Source organism: Protomyctophum bolini (genome assembly GCF_963924005.1).
Source record: "Protomyctophum bolini genome assembly, chromosome: 13".
In the NCBI taxonomy this organism is placed as follows: Eukaryota; Metazoa; Chordata; class Actinopteri; order Myctophiformes; family Myctophidae; genus Protomyctophum; species Protomyctophum bolini.
Genome location: NC_137874.1, coordinates 25573289 through 25586767, shown reverse-complemented (window position 1 = coordinate 25586767; position 13479 = coordinate 25573289). Strand labels below are relative to the sequence as shown.

General features: G+C 39.7%; 1 protein-coding gene across 1 annotated transcript; it reads left to right on the top strand.

Moving 5' to 3' along the window:
• Positions 1 to 1003: 1003 nt before the first annotated feature.
• mogat2 (monoacylglycerol O-acyltransferase 2) lies at positions 1004 to 9356 on the top strand (the record flags this gene model as incomplete). Its single annotated transcript, XM_080779884.1, has 6 exons — positions 1004 to 1097; positions 2966 to 3144; positions 7197 to 7401; positions 7614 to 7788; positions 8295 to 8494; positions 9202 to 9356. The coding sequence occupies 6 exons, from the start codon at positions 1004 to 1006 to the stop codon at positions 9354 to 9356; spliced, it is 1008 nt and encodes a 335-aa protein (XP_080636010.1).
• Positions 9357 to 13479: the final 4123 nt, after the last annotated feature.

Here is a 13479-nt window from a genome sequence, read left to right as displayed (position 1 = left end):
CAAGTCTGCTAAATGATTCATGAACTCGTTGAACTTCTTGCCAAGACTCAGACAGACACAATACACATTCACACAAAAATATACAGTAAATCACCTTTCAAGATACATTTCTGTGAATTTTACATTATTATTATTATTTTTTTTACACTAATTGATTGCTCCATCCCTCCTTGTGAGATAAGATAACAGATGCTTTATTTTGCATTGACTGCAATTGGTTACATGAAGATAGGCATGAGAAAATTGCATGAGATAGGCCTACCTACAATTCTGAAATTGGGCCTACATCAACAATAATTAGTCATTTATTTTGCTAGCATGCAGTAGGCCTATAGCTCTTTACATTAGCCTACTGTTTACAGTTAACATTGTCGATGCTGTTGGCTACAGTGGGCTCAGTTTTTGATGATTACAAAATCTGGCAATGACATTTGTGGAGGACAGTCTGAAGATACGTCGTAATGGTGTCATTTCAGCAAGAGGTTTAATTAATTAACAGTTTTAAGTGTTTTGAGTTCCAACAAATCTGCCATGAAAAGAAAATGTGTAGACTATTATCAGTTGTAAGTGGTTTAACTTTAATCTGAAATAACCAGTCAACTCACAAGGCACTAAAATGCAATTACAGGAATATACGACTATACGACTACCTTCAATAATGCAGGGAGGGACTGAAAACGTCGTAAAGTTGACACAGAAGAGGAAATGAACATTCTCATTCTCCCCAATCCATTGACATAAGGATATTTGTTGTTTGAAGTTCATGTCACAGTAAAGACATTGTATGTTCAAGTGGCCAGTTCCATGCAGGGTCAAAGGTCTGATATTGGAGATATGGATTGAATAATTAAACCCTTCAAGTTCAACGGGAGATAAGACTGTCAGATGGAGGTACATGGTTGGTGGTGGGGAGGGAGACAAGCAGACTTTGCACTCACTTTACTTCTTCTTGGCCAGCTGTAAATGTACTGTACATGGGTCTTTCTCTCTTCCTGTTACAGCTATGAAGGTTGATTTTGCCCCCCGAGATGTTCCCCTTACCAGGAGACTGCAAACAGCCTCTGTGTTGCAGTGGGTCTATTCATTTCTGGGCCTGGGTGAGTTTTCTAGGAAGTGTGTGCTGTATATGCTTAGTGCACGACTGCTGTACCTGTTACTGTAGTAGGCTATACCTCTCATGCGGGGGAATGAAAAGCGTTATTGAAAATTATATGTTTAAAGTTACAGTATTGTTGCATGTGGCTCAGTGTATGTTTCTGTTTGTGTCTGAATTTGTGTTAATTTGTTTCAGTATAAATGTTGGAAGACCATTATGCATGTTGCAAAAGAAAAATGTTGGGAAAATATAAAAGTAAGGTGGAGGGTAACCAATGTGGTTGCATAAAATTAAAGTTACATGAAAGTACTGTATAAAGGTAGCCAGCCAGTACAGTGTCATCAATTTTCCCACTGAGCTTTTAATCTAGTAAAAAGGGGAGTTTTACAACTGAAAATAATAATTGTCCCACTTGGGGCTGTGTTCCTGAGATAATCTGAGTATGTAATTTGCTGTGCACCTTGACGTCAATTAACCCTATACTGAGTGTAGTGAGTGACACCATGTTCTCTCCTCTAGTGCCACCCTTTTGCCAAAATGTCTCATATCTCATCCAAGCATGCAGATATCTCTCCAAATGCAATGGGCAAATTATCATGAAACCTGCTGAGCACAGTTATGCTCCCTAAATTAACCCTAACTATTAGAGTGAAGGTCACTCAGGTAATAGCAATAAAGTAGGTAGCAACTAGCAATAGCCAAATGTGGGTGTTCTCTAATGTCAGTATTACCACATGGCCAGGAGATGGAGCCAAACAAAAGTCACAGTCTAGGTCACAGTTCAGTGCACAAGTGCTAGAAAGTTAAAACTACAAATATTCCTCAAGTTGTGGGTAGGTTAGGCCACAGTGTGTGTACACACAGTATATTTTCAAATCAATCAATTTGATGTAATTGATTTAAAAAAGCATATCCTCCATACATTTGATTAGTTCTGACAGGAAGGTAAAATAAAAAACACACTATTACTACTACTATCATCAAAGAACTACACCAGATAATCTGCATGGCACTTTTGAGATAATGAAAGTCAGACCAGACATTATGCAGCTCATCTGAAAATAAACTTTGTTATATGATAGTGAATAAATTAAACATCATGCTCACCACGTAAAGGGATCATGTTTGACTATAAATCTTGGAATGAATGTCACATGGCATTGAGACTTTCAACAAGAAAAAAGTGAAATATAGTTAACATAACCTGGGTTATATATCCCACTATATTTTGTCTGTAATAAAGAGATGGACACTCCAGCTGTGTTGTAGGATTATTTTATGACAAGTTGTATTATGTTAACTTGTTCATCACTTAAAGCCCCTGGCACAACTCCTCATTGCTGGACATTGAACAGCTGAATGGTTTGCTCATGGGCACCTCAGCAGTGTTTCGTATGGAGGAGAGAGCGTTGTGCCTGAGTTATACATGGTTTGTGCATCATGTCGTGCACTAAAAATAGAAAATCTACAAGCTCGCAACACATCGTAGTTCTGTTATTTTCAGTGTATGACACCAGCAGTGTGCAACATAAGTCAAGGCTCACTCAGTTTGCTTTAGGTTTCTTTACCCCATAGCATCTACTGACCTATAAGACCTGATTGCAACATAAATTAATTCAAACTGATCTATAGTTTAAAGTACTTTATGGATGGTTTGTTCAATAGTTTTTGGATCATTCAATATTCATTATATTCTTGTTTTTTAATGTTATGGACCTGTAGTAGCCTACAGCTCTTGAAGCTGTTCGTAATGTCTATACACAGTGACTTCCAAACAAACTGTTTATTAATATTGCTGTTATTACTACAGTTATTACTCCATGTTAAGGCAATAGCAGTCTTATTTGACCTGACTTATCTCTCTCCCAGCACCGACTTGCATCGTGCTGTTCATTTTCCTGATCTTCACGCGCTTCTGGTTGGTCAGTGTGGTGTATGGTGTCTGGTGGGTCATTGACTATGATACACCTTCACGAGGTGGACGCAGAGTTCCCTTCTTGTGTGGCCTCAAAGTCTGGGAATATATGAGGGATTATTTTCCCATCAAGGTGAGATGAGAGAACAACTCAACAACACTTAAAAATACATACATACAATCATACATACATTCTGTGGCTTGTGGGGCCAGAATGCACATAGTTCAAATTGTGAAGGGAAATCCTGTGTATGTGATGACGTCCTCACATCAACGTGTGAGGGGATGATAAGGCTCAATTATGTTTGATGCTCCCTACATGCATCCAATTAGCCCTATGCAACCCTCAAGCTTGATTCATATTCAACACACAACGTTTGCAGACCTGTGGCAGGCATATGTCTGCTATCTTGAGCTGGGTCCTTGCTGTGACCCTCAGCATTGATAAAGATGATGATAATAAATTATGGAAGGTCCATTCAGGATTGACCATCCAAGACAATGGAGCACACACTGACAGTAGTGTGTGTGTGTGTGTGTGTGTGTGTGTGTGTGTGTGTGTGTGTGTGTGTGTGTGTGTGTGTGTGTGTGTGTGTGTGTGTGTGTGTGTGTGTGTGTGTGTGTGCGTGCGTGCGTGTGCGTGCGTGTGTGGGCCTATTAACAATTGAATTGTGTCTAATAGATTCAGGCATATTGAAAGGCAGAGAGAATGCAGTGCAATCACAGGTGAGAGTCCAGTTGTAGGTGTGAACAACAGACCCTGGGAGATTGTGATAAGACGTAAACACTGTTATCTGCCTCACAGCTAGAAGGTCCTGGGTTCAATTCCCACTGGGGACACTGTGGGAGCTGGGGGCGTGTTCTCTCCTCCGCGTCATCAGTGCCCATACCCGAGGCGGGGTTGGCGAAAGGGCTATTTGTGTGGAGTTTGCATCTTCTCCCCGTGTCCCCTATAGGGTAGGTAGGTACCCTCACAAAAACATGCAGTAATCCTGGTCTCTAAACTACCTCCCCCTGGCCACCTGATTGAGGGGAAAGGAACTGGTCGGAATAACGTGTTCCTTCCACACGCTATGTCCGGCCGGGGAAACTCTCCCCTGTCAGGTGAAAAGAAGCAGCTTGGACTCCTCATGCATAGTAGGAAGCATGAGGTCAGTCCACTGCCCACCCAGGTTGGCAGAGGAAGTGTAGCGTTCAGGATTACATTAGATAATTGACACATGGGTGAATAAATGGGTTGCAAAATCGTAGGATAAAAATGTAAAAGAAGAAAAGAAAAAACCCTCTCTCCATATCCAGCTGCCTAGTAGACTCATTTTGCACCAGTCAGATGATGTAAGCATAAATGATATGCATTTTTTGTTTAATGAATAAACACATTGTAAACTGAAGAACATTTATAAATCTCACTTACAAAAGGTTTTCATCACACTTCCTATCCACCAGAGTGTACTGCTCAACACTGGATTTTCAGCAGTTGGGGGTGGAGTGATAAGGAAATACATTTATTTCTGAAAATAAATAGTTTGCAATGATGTCTAGATGAAATGACAACTGCAACTGTGATGTATTCTCAGAGTTTGATTTGTAAAAAAAGAAAAGAAAAAATAAGCATTATACTTCTTTCTATGACAAATGGCAAAAGATGTACAATGTACAATCTCCTCCTTGCGGAGATTTTCTCAGATGATGAAAGGCCTATTGAATAATAAGTTCATCATCTTTGATCTTGGACATAAAGGTTTTACACAGTACAGCATCTACATGTCTTATTGAGGAAATATTTGCATGGCCAGCCCTCCAATCTCACTCGAAATCCAAGCTCATGGCCTTGTGGTTAGACTAGAGTATCCTGAAACTGGGAGATCTGCGATCGATCCCAAAGACTGTAAAAATGGGACCCAATGCCTCCCTGCTTGGCACTCAGCATCAAGGGTTGTATTGGGGTGTTAGATTAACTACAAAATGATTCCCGAGCGTGGCGTTGCTGTGGCCCACTGCTCCAAGAAATGGGAGAACAAATCTCACATTCTGCAATGTATGTGACAAATAGTAGGACTTTACCCACTTATATACTTGAACAGAGTCCCCCAGCCCCATTGGACTGTAATTGCTCCAAAAAAGAAGGCAAAAAAGACCTTGAATCTCTCGCTGAAAATACGTAATCGACAAGCTCACAATTGTAGACGAGCTATTTTCACCACATGTTCAAAATATTATGACATTCCCAGAATAGGGACACAAGGGTGATTAAGGCAATACATAGGCTACTGTAAGTTGTACGGACAACATCCTGCTAGATAAGTTCCATTCTGCCCCTTACAAAGACTTTGTACTGTGCTGATAAGCCAGTGACCACAACAAAACAGCCCAGGGGTGCATACTGTATAGCTCATTAGGTGCTCTTTAGTAAATAGTAATTAAAGTTTGCTTTAAACATTTGGATATGCTTTTATAGATGACAACTTACTATATTCAATATAAGGTTTAACAAGTATATTATCCAAGCCTAAAAGTCATGATAAACATATTTTTTTCCCCAGTTATCAGTTATACAGTAATACAGCCCTTCAGTTATCTGATCTAAATGGGCCATGTCATTATACTGCCCTTTGTATTTACTGCATGTGTACAATAGATGATTAAGCAATAATCCTTAATTGGTTTGTTTATATCAGATCCATGAGCTATCTCAATATCAAAGACTGTGATCCACAATTTTCAATTTCTGAATTATATGTTGAAAGAAAATATTACAAGTGAGTAGGCCTACATGTTTTTGCAGTATATTAAGCTTTATTCTGTGAATATTTATCTCTCCATCCTACACATGCTTTAGTGTTTTATAATATGGAAACTGCACGTTCAGAATAAAGAGTGATTGCTATCTAATAAGAAGAGGATCATTGTACTTCAAACTAGTGCCACATTTAATTGAGGTCTATTTCCCCCCCAGATAAATGTGTTAATATAGCATAAAAATCTGTTTAACCACCTTAACCCTATACATTGGTTATTTGATGCATGCTGCTGATGTTGTGAACTTGTAGGTCTGCTTGTTTTTTGTTCTATTCATGACAATAACAGTAGGCTACGATTGAGTATATATACTGGCATTATGAATGAATAAAGAAAACAAAACACAAAAACAGGACATATGTATAAAACACAAATCTTTTTGTGAAACGTGAGAAAATTGGAAACTAACAAAAAGCTAAATGACACTGGAGAAAATCAAACGTGTGAAGATAATGGGTGTAAATGTGGGTCTAAGCGCATGGTGGCCTTAAAATACAGATACAAACAAGGATCTGATTTGTTTTGACATGAGGGCACAATGCTCGCTACATTCTGCAAAACAAGCAGTATTGTGACTGTTGACACTGACCTTAGTGCTTCTCAGTATCTCTCCATTGCAGACCATCTAGTTAATATTGGTTAGAGGCAGGTAAACACTAGGAATGTACAGTTTGAAACAATGAGTGATTATTTGTGATATAGCATGGAAATATGCTTATTTCTCTGTCTTTTGAGTGAATGCACATCCAATGCTATATGCAATACATTCGGATTTGAACCACATTTCTTTTCAAACATCAAACAAAATAAACATACAGGAGTTTGTGTTTGAGCCATATGAAGGATGCAAGTGCAGCATTTCCCAGTAATAGTACACATAACACACTGTATTCCTTAGAGTTATACATTTGACATTGTATAGCTGTGGATGTCAAAGCAGTAATACTGTCACATGTGGTCTGTCTTGGGAAATCCTACATAATCGGATGAGTAATCAATTTAGACAAAGAAAGAATACTTTCTTGCACAAAAGTCCTGGGAATCAGGACTGGAATGAAACCATTTAGGTCTCAGAATCGAACTGAGATGCAAGGATATTTAACTGAACAAAACTATTTCAGCCAATTAAATAAATTGTATTTGTATTGTGCCAAATCACAGTCAAGTTATCTCAAGACACAGAGAGAGAGAGAGAGAGAGAGAGAGAGAGAGAGAGAGAGAGGAGAGGAGAGGAGAATCGATGATGGAGAGCGGAAATAAGAAGTTACATTGTGTACATTGTAATCAAACGGTCAAACAAAATGTACCATCCAGTACAACCAATATAGTATGTCCACTATGGAGTTTTGTCACCTTCTGTTCTCTGCTTCTCTCTTTTACTGCCAGCTGATCAAGACAGCTGACCTGGATCCCAGGTACAATTATATCCTGGGTTTCCATCCTCATGGGGTGCTGGTGGCAGGAGCATTCACCAACTTCTGCACCTATGTCACTGGCTTCAGAGAGCTGTTCCCTGGGCTCAAAGGTCACCTGCTCATGTTGCCGCTGTGGTTTAGAGCTCCATTCTTCAGGGACTACATCATGTGTGCAGGTCAGGGCCACTCATGGGAACAACCCAGGGTGATTCAGGTCATATTTGTGTGATTGTTCAGGCTTCTGATAATCTCGGTATATCTCTGTAAACTCATAATATATAATGCATTAACGCATTATGTATTCATAATGTGTTGGTTTGTTAGACTGTGACGATGAACACAGGTTATTCTCAAATTGTCACAAATGCCTGACGTGTTTGTGTCGCAGGTCTTATTCCTTCAGATAAAGAGAGTGCCAAATTCCTGCTCCAAAGAGAGGGTGGCGGGAACGCTGTGGTAATAGCAGTAGGCGGAGCACCTGAGGCGCTGGATGCCCACCCTGGAAGCTACAGTGTCATTTTGTCCAGCAAGAAGGGTTTCATTAAATTGGCCATGGAACATGGGTAAGAACAAGACTATACTGAGAAGCACAATGTTGAACAACGCAACAACTGTCAACTGTTTTTAGGCGTTTTATAGGCGTACTGTAGTCTGTATGTGGCTACTGTCTCAAATGTATACTGTAGATGTGAAAGAAACCAGTTGTGGATATTATTTAAACTATAATATCATACCCTGAAGAAGGCATTTTGTGCCGAAACATTGGTCATCTTAAAATAAAAGTGTTATGCATCGTGACTACGAGCTTTGCGACCTCTTCTTCTTTTTCAAGTTTTGTCTCCCGTGGTCAGCACCTCCCCACTATACTGTAGGTGTGCGCTCCGACTTCTGTTTGTTTAAATATATTAAAAAAGTGACTTGGTTACTTCTTCTTATTTTATTGAAATAGAGTCTTATATGGGCCTCTCCTGTGGGGGCATGTTTTGATATGTATCTGGATTTGTGATGAACACTAATAGGACACATAAATAATGGTCAATATTAACTATACCAATATTTTTTGCCTCAGTGCCCATCTGGTTCCAGTGTTCTCGTTTGGGGAGAATGACGTGTATGAACAAGTGGGCAATCAACAGGGCACCTGGCTCAGATGGATACAGGACCGGCTTCAACGCATCATGGGAATCTCTCTGCCTCTCTTCCACGCTCGTGGCATCTTCCAGTACTCTTTTGGCCTGATCCCTTTCAGAAAACCCATTAACACAGTAGGTGAGTAAATGGTCAACTAGAATGTAAGTGGTAGAGACAGGTGGTGTCCAGCACAACTCAGGATTCTGTGTATATGCGTGTTAAATATGCTGACAAGCTGTATTTGACAGTCCATCTTTTTTATTCAGAATAAGCTTAGTGAGAACAAAGTAGCCACATTTCTAACTGACATGTTAAGCTTCCATGGTGGAAATAAATAAATTTAACACACAATAATCGATTAATGAGATACTGAAATTTGAGAAAATATGACAACCAACCTTGAAGAGCAGTGCTTTTCAAGTTGAGAAAAAGACCAGGTAGACAGAGAGATAGAGTGTGTGTGTGTGTGTGTGTGTGTGTGTGTGTGTGTGTGTGTGTGTGTGTGTGTGTGTGTGTGTGTGTGTGTGTGTGTGTGCGTGTGCGTGTGTGTGTGCGTGCGTGCGTGCGAGAGAGAGAGAGAGAGAGAGAGAGAGAGAGAGAGAGAGAGAGAGAGAGAGAGAGAGATGGCCCTCGTCTGAACTCGGCCTAATCTATGCTTCATCAACCTGTCAGACATTGGCATAGGTCATAGTCTGTCCGAGTTTGGCAGTTTACGCCAATAAATGGCATCATCATTTAGATGATCCGTGTGGCATCTAATCAAATCAAACAGTAAAATTTACAAATCATAAAGTGAAAAGCCTTCACTGTGAGTGTGACAATCTTCACCTTTGACCTCTTGGCAGTCGGACGGCCAATCAGGGTGGAGAAGAAGGCAAAGCCCACAGTGGAAGATCTTGATGTCCTCCACCAACTGTACATGGATGAGCTAACCAGGCTGTTTGAGGAGCACAAGTTCAACTATGGGGTGGACAAGGACACACATCTCAACTTTATTTGATGGACTGAGAACTTGAAAGAGAAAGCGAAGAGGTAGTTGATGAGGAGCTGTCACTGTCAATTATAATAGTCTCTCAGCTGTTTCACCTGGTTATGAAATATAAAACGTAACAAATTATAATTGCCAGTGTGAGCAGACAAAAGATTTTATAATATCAAGACTCTTGATATTATCAAGACTCTGATATTATAACATCTTGTGTCTGCTCACACTGGCAATTATAATTTGATGATTATAATAAGTGGGCACTGGCGGCGTGTTCCCTCCTCCGCGTCATCAGTGCCCATACCCGAGGTGGGGGTTGGCGATAGGGCCTTTCTGTGTGGAGTTTGCATGTTCTCCCCGTGTCCCCTAGGGTAGATACCCTCACAAAAACATGCCGTAATCCTGGTCTCTAAAACTACCTCCCCCTGGCCAGCCGGGGCGCCTGATGGAGGGGAAAGGAACTGGTCGGAATAACGTGTCCCTTCCATGCGCTACGTCCGGCCGGGGAAATTCCCCTCTGTCAGGTGAAAAGAAGCAGCTTGGACTCCTCATGCATAGAAGGAGGCATGAGGTCAGTCCGCTGCCCCCCCAGGTTGGCAGAGGAAGTGTAGCGCCCAGGATTACTTAGATAATTGGCACTGGGTGAAAAGAAAAACTGGGATAAAATTAAAAAAAAAAAAAAAAAAAAAAAAAGTGGGAAATCAATTATTATAATCATCAACTTCATGAGACAAATGAGGTTTATGATGTTTGTTGCTCAAGGGAAAACATAAGTCATTGGACTCATTCATCATACACAGAGAATAAGCAGGACTGTACTTTCTAATATTCACATAAAGATTCCACACATTTTTGTCACTATTTGCTATTGGTTCAGAATCTTGATCCTTTCTGGGGCCTGTGTACTGTATGTAGAAGGGGATAGTAATGTTATAGTAATGCTTTCATGACAAAAGGGGGTGGAAATTTAGCTGTTCAAAAATAACAGCTCAAAACCCACTTCTATGTTTTTTAATGTTTATGCCTTGCTTTTCTTTTCTTTTTTTTCTCCATTGCTCTGTAAATCACTTTGAGCTGTCATGAAAGGTGCTATACAAATAAAGTTTTTTTATTATTATTATTAATGTAATTATAACAATAATAATAATTATTATTATTATTATTATTATTATTATTATTATTATTATTATTATTATTATATTATTATTATTATCATAATGAAAGCATTGGTACTTTGCATACATTTTATTGTTTAACACAAAACTTCTCTTCTGTGGGTCCTTGGCACAAAACATTTTCAGATGGGGGTCTGCAGCCAAAAAATTAAATAAAAATCTATTTGAGGTTAGCATTATTTGAGAACCATTGCCGTATACTTAGTAAACTAATATTTAGTTAACCAGGATTGGCTCGGAACTCTTTCCCCCCTCTACAACAAATCTCTTTGCCGAAACTAGCCAATCTGGGGGTCTGCAGCCAAATAATCAATTTGAGGTTAGCATTATTTGAGAACCATTGCCGTATACTTGGTAAAACTAATATTTAGTTAACCGGGATTGGCTCTGTACTCTTTTCCCCCCTCTACAACAAATCTCTTTGCCGAAACTAGCCAATGTTCAAGCTCACATCGTGTCGCAACATGACACTTGCAGATGTGCTATTTTCGGCAAATATCCCCATACGGATACTAGGGTTGTTGTCTCTTCCAGTATTTCACCATCTATTCCCCAAAGCTCAAGTGGCATCTGTCACGTCTGAGGGATTAGACATTTATCCAACGGCCATGACAAGAGCTATTTGCTCAAATAAAGTCATAGGTTGAATTTTTGTTTCATCATAATGTGATGGGCTACTGGCATTTTGACATGCATAGAGATTTTCAGTCAGACACAATCTCAATATCACACCTTGATCTTATACAGGAAGACAGGAAATAAGATTCCAGAGAAAACATTTTCTTTCATTGCACATTGCATTATTAAAAAATTATATTTCTTTCTAGCTAGGATACTGACTCTTGACTTTTGTTTGTCTTGTTATGTAAATTATTTATGGATTATGAAGGGACTGAAACAGTAACATCATCAAACTTTGATTCTCATCTTAGATGAAGATCATTCAGTAAATGTGAATACATATGGCAGCCGTTAGTTTCAAAGTGTAAATTGCTCTTTGGCTCTACTTGTCCAAAGATAAGACTGTCTATGAACTTTGGCACCTTATTTTGATAACAAGGGTTAGATATTTCCAAATGATACATTTGGCAGACAGTCTTTATGGATGGACACATGCACTGACCCTTTCAACCCAGGCCTCACTGGGGGGAGTCCGTGATGGCATGGTGAGCAAGAAGCAAGGATAGATATATGTGGCTCCATGAGTCAGCAGCCGAACGATTGCACCACCTATCAGCTCAATGAGAATTTAAATCAAGAACAACCGCACAAAAGCAGACATGCAGAGCATTCAAGCCTGTTGAGAGTCACTAGGACAGGGTAGGTGGTATCGGGACGTTGGCCTTAGCTTACTTCTTCATGAGGTTGCCGCTGTGTGATAGTGATGCTGAGGATTCAGTATATCATATTTTTGATATTTATCAAACGCAGCTCGCGGAGTCAGTTCAGTCAGTCAACCTCAAGGGAGGTCTTGCCATGCTCAAATGCCCTTACTATGCTCAAGGGGTTAACATGCTGCATTACTATGTGGGAGTATACGTGTGTACAAGTCTCACACGTCATTCGCCGATGCGGCAGTCAGCTGACTAATTGGGCAGGCTACTTAAGCTCACTAGACTCCATGCTCTTTCTGCCTTCCTCTGCTCATGGTTCCCGGTTGTATGTGATGTTTTCTCCCACCACCACCCCAGCACCACCGGTGGGCTCTGCTATCTATGCTCCCCATGGGGGGGTTATTGTATATCTATCTCCCTGCTCTTATGTTTTATGTTGTTGCTAATCATGCCGAGCAGGGAGAATTCCAGCAGAGCCGAACGCCAAGTCAAATATCATATGCACACTCATTACTCATGCTGCAATACATATTGTTTAATCTATTCGTGAGTTGTCTGACTGAAATACTTATTATCACATCACAGTTTTACAAGTAAAAAAGTGGATGAAATTAGTTTCTATGCATAGTTCAGAAAGTGTTATTTTCCCAAGAAAACAAAGAAAGGGAAGAAGAGAGGGGGGTTTTAGGAGATAAAGGCAAGAAAGAAAATTTAGAAGCTGGTTCCATAGCTTCTAAATGAGTAGGGTCTCTCATCTTATCTACAATACATGTAAGGGGTTTCCAGATATTTACAAGCTTGTTCCACAAACAGGGTTAACTTATTTACAGGCTATAGGCTACAGCCGTACAACCAAAATTACACACACACTTTATTTATAATAACCATATAAAATGAAATGGGAGTTAAATGCTGCAATTTGTAAAAATAACAAAATATGACTCCTAACGTCGTTGAAGTGGGACTTCAAATGTCCCTGGGACTCATCTAAAAGACCATCCCTGCATCGCGGGACTCATTACATTGAAAACCTATTTACATCACTTATATATATATATATATATATATATATATATATATATATATACAGTATAGCGGGAGGAGACTAAAAAAATAACAGATTCAGCGTTGGGGAGCAGCTTTATAACTCTATGGGAGGAGTGGCGATAGCGCAGGCAGTGCACTGAATGCACAACGCGCGTGCAAACTGGCGTGCAAACACAAAAAGTGTCATTCTTGATTGTGCATGCATCGGGCCAGGGCCCTTGGAAGGGTTGATTCGGCACTGTCGGGAGCAGTTGGGGATGTGTCTTGCTAAAATCAAGGCTCACTCTATACTGCCATTTTCTGTGTCCAAGCAAAACACAGATGGAAGTTTCTGTCCCAAGTACGGTAATTACAATGCAAAACCAACAGTTTCACAATATTTTACAAATCACTATGTTTCACTCTCATCAAAAGATAAGTTAACTAAAATGTGTTAAAGGCATGACCAGATACAATATATCATCAGTATATAAATCAACAAACCAGACAAAGTAGGTGTGTAATTATAACAAATAATTTAATTTATATTAAACTAGATTTTCAAACTAGATTATTATGTATGAAAGCTGTAGGTCTTAAACT